This window comes from Helianthus annuus, chromosome 4 (assembly GCF_002127325.2).
Source record: "Helianthus annuus cultivar XRQ/B chromosome 4, HanXRQr2.0-SUNRISE, whole genome shotgun sequence".
NCBI classification, from domain to species: domain Eukaryota; kingdom Viridiplantae; phylum Streptophyta; class Magnoliopsida; order Asterales; family Asteraceae; genus Helianthus; species Helianthus annuus.
In genome coordinates, this window is record NC_035436.2 from 25,701,686 (window position 1) to 25,712,013 (window position 10,328).

At 34.8% G+C, this 10,328-nt stretch overlaps 1 protein-coding gene across 2 annotated transcripts; it reads left to right on the plus strand.

Annotated features, from left to right (window-relative positions):
• The first annotated feature begins 7,478 nt into the window (after positions 1-7,478).
• Positions 7,479-9,608, plus strand: LOC110915524. Of its 2 annotated transcripts, XM_035989568.1 has the most exons (4): positions 7,479-7,800; positions 8,997-9,139; positions 9,367-9,487; positions 9,580-9,608. In XM_035989568.1, exons 1-3 carry the CDS (start codon positions 7,512-7,514, stop codon positions 9,484-9,486), a joined length of 552 nt encoding a protein of 183 aa, XP_035845461.1. In that variant the 5' UTR covers positions 7,479-7,511; the 3' UTR covers position 9,487; positions 9,580-9,608. The 2 variants fall into 2 exon arrangements, with proteins under 2 accessions (XP_035845461.1, XP_022015930.1); XM_022160238.2 differs by lacking the exon at positions 9,580-9,608 and having other exon boundaries at positions 9,367-9,561.
• The last annotated feature ends 720 nt before the right edge of the window (positions 9,609-10,328 follow it).

Consider the following 10,328-nt stretch of genomic DNA (forward strand, 5'->3'; position numbering starts at 1 on the left):
CCAAACGTACGAGTAGCATGTAATTCGTTCACAAGTTTATATTGCATAATTATCCCAAGTTATAAAAATATTTATGCCATGTGCATTTAAATCAATTTTCAATCATTTTCAAAATGAGTCAGTTAATTTGTATTTACCAGTGTAAACTGACGTATTTTCCCAAAAGGTTAAGTGCAGGTACTACACGTACTAGGCTGGCTGTCTCCTAGAGCGTCCACAATAGTCTCGCAAGCTCGGACGACAATAAAACTGTTGAACATTTATCTTATTTTTATTTGATCCGCCTGTGGATCCGTTTCAACTACTCGTGATATTTAATATTACATTTTATTTAAAGTTGAAATGAATCTATTTCTGCTTCCGCCGTGCATTATTATATTGTGTTGTTTGTCTATGATGATGCCAACTACGTCACCATACCCCACACCGGGCCCACCGGTGACACGTGGAGATCGGGGTGTGACATAATATAAGTAAGATACATAGTTAAAAATATAAAATATTTTTAACACAAGAACACATGTACAAAAGATAGTGACTGTACTTGTGCGATACATGTCTAGTGACTAACGTTAAGTAAACATGTATAGGTCACGACGCTAGATAAGCAAATCCGGTGAAGTTTACGACGCAAGGAACGCAAAGTTGTGAGTTCATGCTCCCCCTTTTCTTTAACTGTTTTTGGTTTTATAACTCTCGGGCGTGAAATACATGTTACAAATATTACAATTTTTACAAATGGTAAAAATACAAGAAGCACACTTGGTGAGAACGAGTACCGAGTATGATGCGATTTGAGAATACAAGAGTACAAGAAGCACTCTTGGTGAGAACGAGTACCGAGAGTGTTATGCTTTAAGAAATGCCTAGAAAATACTAGATCATGTGAGCATAGACTAAATACTAAAAATGCCATAAAGTCTTGGTGAAAACTAGTACCAAGCCATTAAAACATTCATTAATTAGGGACGAGGGTTAGATCTAACGGGTACGGCCGAACCCCACTCATGGTCAAAACTAGTACCTAGTAGTGCTTCGGAGTCCCAGTCGAGGGTAATTGACACAGTCGAGGTTAATCGACACAGTCGAGGGTAATCGACACAGTAAAGGAGCCAACACTAATGCTCCATATGTTCTTACATGCCTTAAAGGAGCCAACACTAATGCTCCATAAGTCCTCACATGCCTTAAAGGAGCCAACACTAATGCTCCATAAGTCCTCACATGCCTTAACGTCCTTGTACAAACATTCAATTAGTACGTGGTGTACACAAGAAAACTTGATTTATACAAGAATACTTTATTTAAACAAGATGCATACCATGTTTTCATACATGGTATGCAAAACGCATGAACTCGCTCAACTTTATGTTGATGTTTTCCAAAATTTACATGTATTTCAGGTGACAGGATGAATCTTGGGCGCAAGTGTCGTAACTAGAAGTAGATTACAAGCTTAGATGTCATCCACTTTTGTTGAATTGTAACCTAGACGAAGGTTGTGTTTTAAAACTTAAATAACAAGTGTTTGTAATACTCAAAATTTTCCGAATGGATGAACATCGTTTTAAATCATGTAGTTGTTTATTATGATTGAATGCAATGATAACAAGCTAGTCACATATCATACGCTTCCGCAAAAGACAGGGTGTGACACATGCACTAACAAGAACGGTTAGAATTTCTCTGAAGAAGTCGCTAAAGGTCATATGGCATTACTAGTTACCGTGTAGAATCATATGAGAGTTTGGTTGCGGGAAAAATCGGAAATCCTACGCTAACAAAAGAGGATTACGATCAGATTGATGCTGAGGAAATGGAGTTAATGGATATTAAGTGGTGTTTAGCGAGCGTGTTGAGGAGAGCTGAGAAATTTAAGCAGATTACAGGAAGAGATGACTTACGTGATGCTAATGTTTCTACTTTAGGTTTTGATAAGTCTAAAGTTACTTGTTTTCGGTGCAGGGAAAAAGGACATTTCAAGAGGGAATGTACCAACCGAGAAGCAGGTGGAGCTCAGAATCCTTTCGGGAACAATGATTATTATCGGAAAACAATATATCATCAAGCAGCTCAACAACCGTCATCATCCCGTGCTATTGAAGTTGGAAAGAAGAGAGCTTGTATTACTATACCTCCAGATCAAGAAGATGAAAGATTGCCAGAGGGATTTAGCTGGGACAAATACATTCCGCCTGAAAGTAACTCAAAGTTTAGAGCATTTATTACACAGATCATTCAAGATCCAGAGTTGATAAAAGAATGGATGGATGTGTTTGAAGATGATGAGAAAAGTCAAGATGAAGAGTCTGTTTCTTCAGAAAATAGTTCAGAAAAGACACCAGTCTTTGATCAATCATCAATAGATAGCAGTGATGATGATGAAGAAATTAAACAAATAAACATTGGTAAAACTCATCTATCTACTGAAAGTTTCAAATTTTATTTTGAAGATAAATTGGAGAAGCTAAAGGAGAAACGAGCTGCAAAAGAAAAGAAATAGGTAAAATGTGAAAATATTGCTCAAGAAGAGAAGAATGAACAGAGTGAAGAGGTTAAAGTTGCTGAAAAGATTGTTGAAAAGATTGGAGAGGTCACTAAACCTTGTCTGAAATGTTTGGAACCTTGCAAACATTGTGAAGAGAAAGATAAGAAGTATCGTGAGCTAGACGAGATGAAAGAAAAATTATTGTTCGATGTTAAGTACGTGAAAGAATCTTATGATGTGTTGAACAGAACAGTAAACCAGTTGGAAAAGACAAACTCAGAAAGGTAAGATGCTTTGACTATGATGAATGCAACAATAATGTCCAAGCAGAAGGCCATCAATCATTATATTGAAGAGTGTGCAGAATTGAAGCAGGAATTGGAGACTGAAAAGATTGAGAATGAAAGAATCAGACGATTGCTGCTGAGTTATTCAAGTTCTGATTATTTGATTGATAGAATTTATCTGACAGTGGCAGGTTTTGAAGCCTTTCAAGATAAGAAGTCGGAAGACACGAATACTGGTAAGAAAAAAAGTGCAAATTATAAAAAGTGTCCGCCTCCAATCTGGGAAGGTTATTCTCCCAGAAAACCAAATTTGGAATAACTCAAAAAGGCAGTCAATATAAAATTAAAGTCTGAAACAACTGATGATTTACCGGATAACATTGATGTCACGTTCACATCGTCTGACACTGATCATGAGTCTGAGTTAATAAAGAAAGTGGTCGATCAGGTGTTGGATAAGGATGAGGAGTCAGAGTCAAAGTCTGAATCTGAGAGTTCAAGTTCATCAGTTGACAATTCGAAATCATCGGTCAAAAGGGTTTACAATAAATAATTTATGTTATTAAAAAATAATTTGAATGATGAACCAATCAAAGTGGCATATACTTTGAATGATTCAGACAAATTATATTCTGATAAGGAATTTCCAATTAAAAATGTGAAAATTGAAAATATTAACACAATTTTTAAATTTATAAAAATAAAGTTTTCAGAAATAAAAAATAAAATGGGATTTTCAAAACCTAAATATACTTCTAGAGTTCAACAACGTTTAAACAAGAAGAAAGGTTTCGGTCCAGAGCATCAAAAGAAACCGAATGATAAAAGCAATTTCAAAAAGAAGGGGTTGGGTTTTGATGTTGAAAATAATCAAAATAGTAAAGATTTTAAATCAGAAAATGTATTTGTTTCAGGGACAAGTTATGAAGAAGAGAAAAAGAGCTCATTCTGGAAGCAATCGAACAAAGCGTTTCTTGCAGAAAAACAAAAATATGAGAAGAATGAAGCTAATAAGAAAAAGGAGACAAGAACCTGTTACCGATGCAAAGTAGTTGGTCACATCGCCTGGAACTGTCCAATGGCAACTAACGTAAAACAGGAAGTTCTGTCTAAACTCAAAGAGAATGTTGTTGATAAAACTGAGCCATCAACTGAAAAATTCATAGTGTTTAAAAATTCAACATATGAAGTTGGTGAGTGTTCGAAAAGATTTTACAAAAGAAGAGTGAATCTTAACAACCAGATGTGGGTCGCTAAGAAATCAGATGTTAAATATGGCGATGAATCTGACTCGTCAAAGTCAGAGGAGCCACCAGTTGAACTAAAAAGAGAAAATTTAGTTCCACCAATGGATGATGTCAAATTTCCACCATTGCGGACTGAAAATTTTAAACAAAAAGTTGGAAAAGTAGAGATTTCGAATCAATTCTATTCTGAAAAGAAAGAATTTGATGTCGAAAAAGCGTTTAATGGGAAAGTGAAACATATTTTTGGAAAAATGGTCGATGGAAGGACCAAAGGGGTAAAAGATATTTATGAAGAAAAAAGAAATGTTCAAAAATCAAGTGAAATTGAACAGGTTACACCCAAAGCTGGTCAGGCTTGGGTATCTGTATTCTTTGCTTAAAAATTCTGACTTGCCGAAGCTCCCAAGTTGGTAATCATGGAGCATGAATCGGCATCATTCTTGAAAAATGTTTGTTTGAAAAACTTACAAGTGGTATTTTTCTTGAGAAATTCAAAACTGTCATATTTCGACTTACAAGTGGTATTGTTGATAAGAATCTACAAGTGGTTAATCAAGGTCATTAAGTTGAACTTGATTTAACTTTCATATAAGTGATAGTTTTTACAAGTGGTTAAAAGAAAAAAAAGGGATTCATTCATAAGCTGTTAAAAGAACAAAATGATGAATTAAACCCCGATCCTACAAGTGGTGTGTAAAATTAACAAAACTAATTTTCCGAAAAAACCATTTTGATTAAAACAAACTTAAGTGTTTGAAATTTTAATGGGAAAATAGTTTGTTGTCAGGGGGAGTTCTGATTGTTTACACCAAGTGGATGGCGAATTGAAGCAATTCACATCAGTTTGTCAATTCTCGTATCTCGAAACAATTGAACTTTGTGTGAAAATTTAAATGGATCAGTATACTGACAATCTAAGTGAATCGTTTAGAACTTAAAATGTTTAAAGCTTAACGGTGTTAGTGATTTGTCTCAAAAACTGATATGATCCTCTTACACAAACTCACAAAATTATTGTCTGTAAATATTTCTTTACTGCTTTTCATTAAAGAAAAAACCCAAAAAAATGTGTTTTAGCATAAAATTTTGAAAAATCAAAAAGATTTTATTTCATCTTATCTTCGACAACTGATGTTGAAAAACTGATTTTCAAAATTCCGAGTGCTAAACATGATGAACAACAGGGTTGGGAGAGTTTGTTTAAAACGAGAAATGATTTTGAAATGATTAAATGGTTCATTAATTTGAAACCAAATTTGAATGTTTCGAATACAAGTGGCTTTAAATTTGTTAAATCTTAAAATTGTAAAATTTATTTTTGGGTAGAGATTTGTGCAGATCCCCGTGTCTAAGCCTGAGCAGAGTTTGAGCCAGGATACTATCTTAGAACGAGTGCTATGACAGATTACGATCCCGGAACAACTTAAGGGGGAGTTTGTTAGCAAATGGGAGTTTGAAGATCGTAAGAGCCAGGTACAGATTTTGGATCAACATCCAAGGGTGAGTTAGCTGCTGATGCTGATAAGCTTAAGGAATCAAGAGATCTGATCAAGAGAATTAGAGAGAGAGGATAGAGTCAGGTTGAGATTCTGAGAAAGAGAAGAGAAAAGATTGAAGGATGCTTACAAAGAAAGACATTCTGGAAAGAGCGAGAAGGCTGATCAAGACTGAAGACTCGTTATACTGAAGACTCGTACCAAAGACTCGTCAACATCTAAGGGGGAGTTTGTTGGTGCATATGTCTGTTGACTTCGTCTTGTATCGAGTCTTGTAACTAGATTGATAGACCAGGGCACGTAGTACGAGAAAATACGAGAAACAGGGACGAACCAACAGGTTCACACGAACTGGCCAGTTCGTGCAAACAGGACTTGACCAGTTCGTGCGACCTGGTGAGACTAGTTCGTGCGACCTGACACCCCTATATATATATGGTCTTGGTTCATTCATTTGTAACTTTGGATTCCGGTAGCGAAGCTCTGCCGAAGTGTCGCCAAGCCTGTAAAACGTTCTGAAATCAATACAATCGACGTATAATCTACTTCTAAGTGCATATCAAGCTGAATGAAGATCAAATCAATGAATTCCGCCACTGATTTGGTCTAGAACTCTTCTGACCGTCTCGTTTAGATCGATTCAACGATCCTACAAGAAGGTAGTGGCCCCCATGCTTGTGCCCTTGGCACTGTTAGTGGAATGCGCTTGTGCCCTTGGCACCTGCAAATGGTGCATCGACGCGGTGTTTAGCGCCCAGCCAAGCTATGGAGAGCCTAAGTTTACAAAATTTGAAACCGAAAATATCTTTACATAACTTATAACTTAATTGAATCGACACATCCATACCTATGACTTGTGAGATTTGAAAATTAATTAAAAATAAAATGAGTTAAACGGTGAGGTGACAAACAAGAAAATCGTGTTGACGTAGAAATGACGTGACAATGATGCGAGATAGAGAGGAAAGTTCAATGGCATAACCATCCCGTTTTGAGGAAGCAACAAAGAGAGAAACACAACCCTGCGAAAATTCCATTCCATAACCTTCAGGCCCGTATAAAATCTAGGGAAGAACCAGAATGCAAAAAATGCATACCGTCCCCTTAAACATAATAATTAGGGTATTTCTCCGCGCGTTGCGACGGTACCCTACCGTAAGTATTGGATGGGTATTGCTTTGATTCGTTACAGTACTAGTATGATACATGCACTCGGTATATAAATCAATGTGTGCTTTTTTTCATATCGACCGAAAACAATAAAAACAAACACCAGTACCGGCACCGATGTTTGAACAGTATCAATCGGTTCAGATCGTCACGATATTGGTACCGGTATTCATTTATCGCTACAAACAGAGTTGTATAAATGAAATATTATCAAAACCGTAAATCATAAAAATGGATTTAGGTATAACCATACTGGTACCGTTGTTGTTTGATACAGTATGATAGCAATATCATTGTAATCACGTTTTTTTAATGAACTGAGTGCTTTATTCTTATCTCATGACAATAAATAATATCAAAGAATAGTTATAGTGATATGATAACATTGGGTAATATCAAACGTGTCTCACCATAATTATATAATATAAAAAAGATACAAAAGAAATGTATTAATTATATATATTACGAAAGGAAACTAATAATAAAATATTGTGAAAATACGATTACTGTTCATAAGCAGTTTGATTTAATATGTATAATATGTATAATGTATAATAATAATACTAAAACATTTTACTTGTAATTAGTTGTCACAACTATCCTGATTCCTCTCGGTGTTATTATTCACAAACAAAATAATTAACATTTTGATTAACAAAATACCAATATGTTTATACTTTAGGAATTAAAAAACAAAATCATTGGTACCATGTGGTCCTTTCAGTAGATGTTGGCTTTCATTTCCCACACATATATATACACACACATAACACTGCTTCTCTACAAACACATTATAAACAAAAAAAAAAAAAAAGAAATCAATATGGGCAACTGTCAGGCAATTGATAATGCAAGTTTAATAATCCAACACCCAACTGGAAAAGTGGAGAAGTTGTATTCAGCAATATCTGCAGCTGAGGTTATGAAGCTTAACCCTGGTCATTATGTGGCTCTACTCCTCACCACCACCTTGTATTCTTCCACCACTAAGCGGAATGACTCCGGTGATGTCTCCGCTAACCCGCAGCCCCTACGGGTTACTCGAATCAAACTTCTTCGACACACGGAGAGTCTCATGGTTGGCCATGTTTATCGACTCGTCACCACCCAAGGTAGGTTGTGACTAGAGGTCACAAACCGGTTAATTTCAATAACTAGTTCGGTTAACCGGTTATACCAGTTAATTTGACTTTTTTACTTTAACCGGTTAATGTTTTAACTGGTCCGTAACCATTTCGGTTAATTAACTTGTTATTTTCAGTTAATAACCGTTTTTTTTGTCTTTTTTTTTTTAATTTTTTGGTTAACCAGTTAATAACCGATTCCTATACTAAATATTTATAATTGGTTACTAACCTACGGTGAAAAATAACTACTAACTAGTTATTCCTCAAGCGATTATTAACCAGTTACGATTTTGGTTAATAACCGGTTACGGTTAATTATTCGGTTATTTTGTACACCTCTAGTTGTGACTTGTGAGTACAAAGTAGGATGTTTAAAACCGTTGAAACCGACTAAAACTGTCTAAACCGAGTTATATAGGAGTATCTAGTTTTGTGCTTTTAAGTTTTTCTTTTTTTCACCTTTTCTTATGGTAAAAAGTAAAAACCTTTAGAAATTTAAAAGGTATAAATCTTTTTAAGTTTGCTAATTTGTCTGAACTTTTGAATATTTGAAACTGATCAAGCTGTCTAAACAGAGTTAAATTGGTCGGGTTAGCCGGTTTAGCCAGTGGCGGATCCAGTATTTTTTTCACCGGGTTCCTTTTGCTAGATTTTCACTAATCCTTACTATTTTTTTCTAAATCATATAAAATTTCCACTATTTTTTTTTATTTTTTTCCAAACCGAGGGGGTTCCCGGGAACCCCCAAAACACCTCTGGATCCGCCACTGGGTTTAGCTCGGTCGGGTTAGCCGGTTAGGAGTAATTGATTTTTATGCTTTAAGTTTTTCTTTTTTCACTTTTTTACTCCTAAAATATTTAGAAACATAAAAAGATAAATTCTATGTTAAAAAAAAACCTGTCAATATTTAATGGAACAATTCTATGTTAAAAAAAAACCTGTCAAACCACAAAATTCGAGACTTTTTGACTGGTCCAGTGGCACGATAATACTCTAGTGGTCCGTCAGTAATACAAATTTACCGTTAAAAAAGTAATAGTTTAGTAAGATATCCCGTCAAAACTGGTAGAACCGGGCCATGAATATCACTAACTTTCAGATTATGATTTTCATAGTGTAATATAATTCTCGAAAAACACATTGACTCAATTGCTTTTTTATTCTTTTTTGGATTTTACAGAGGTGATGAAAGGATTAATGGCAAAGAAGAATGGGAAAATTGGAAATAATAATATTAGGCAACCCAAGCCTTCAGAACAACCCGCCAGAAAACATGAACCGGCATCCGTAAGATCTAATCAGTCCGAACGAACACATCATCAGGTATAAATCTCAAATAATCCTGTATTTTGGGTTGTGCTAAACGTACCTGATCCTCTATTATTATTTTTTTACTGAATGTACCCTTTCACTAGTATATCAGTCATTTCATCTTTTTACTTTTTTATTTCTTATTTCATAGGGACATGTTTAACAAACCACTCCTTTTTTTTTAATAAAATTTTAGGATAAAAAATGCTCGTTAATAAATAAAGTTGGTGTATATACAGATGAAGAGATCGGAGAGAGATAATCGAAAGACCGCGGTGCCAATGAACTCGTCGACCGGGACAACCAAGCCAAGAGGATGGCACCCATCATTAAATAGTATCTCAGAGGCATCAAACTAGTGTAACAATAATCATTAATCAACAAACGCTGTAAATATTGGCCCTCATATGATGATTTTGGTTTTGATTTTGATTTTTGTATGAATCCTGTAGGATTATCGGAATCAATGATTAAAGTTTTTTAAAAAGGGAATTATAGTGTTCTTCGTATGTTGGGTTAAAAGAATGTGATGAACGTTATTGCACTTTTTGGACAGAAAGAGAGATACCGTGGGTGATTGGATGTGAGGTAATTATATAATTTATCTACTTTATAAGACCGAAAAATTCTATAAATTTAAATTATATATAAGTGAAGATAAAGTAAATAGATGAAAATAATAATAAAGCAGTATCAATATCAAGGTGTTTTCATAGTGATGTTTCTTCTCATGTGATTTACATCTCTAGTATTTATAGATTTATAAGTAAAATCAATGGTTGTTTGAGAAAAAGACACACAAGTGAAAGTAAATAAAAGAGTTAACTGTTATTTTCGTCCCTGTGGTTTGTTCAATTATGCTAGTTCAGATCAAATTTCAAATTTGTATCATTTTCGTCCCCAACATTCTTTAAAAATGCCAGTTTCGTCCAAAAAAACATGAGTTAACTGTCATTTTCGTCCATGTGGTTTGTCAAATTATTCGATTCAGTCTTAGTTTTTTGGACGGAATTGACATGTTTCAAGAATGTCAGGGACGGAAACGATACAAATTTAAAATTTGACCTGCACTGACATAATTGAACAAATTATATGTTTTATTATAGAGAGAAGTTGTTTATTTGGAAAGGACGATATAATTGTCAAGGCTTGAGTCCGTTTACACATGTTTCAAATCCGCATTCAACTTCCATGGTATTTG

Coding starts and splice junctions, on each gene's coding strand:
- LOC110915524 (XM_035989568.1), top strand. CDS start 7,512: ATGGGCAACTGTCAGGCAATTGATAATGCAAGTTTAATAATCCAACAC. Junction 7,801..8,996: donor TCGACTCGTCACCACCCAAG/GTAGGTTGTGAC, acceptor TGGATTTTACAG/AGGTGATGAAAGGATTAATG. Junction 9,140..9,366: donor CCGAACGAACACATCATCAG/GTATAAATCTCA, acceptor GTGTATATACAG/ATGAAGAGATCGGAGAGAGA.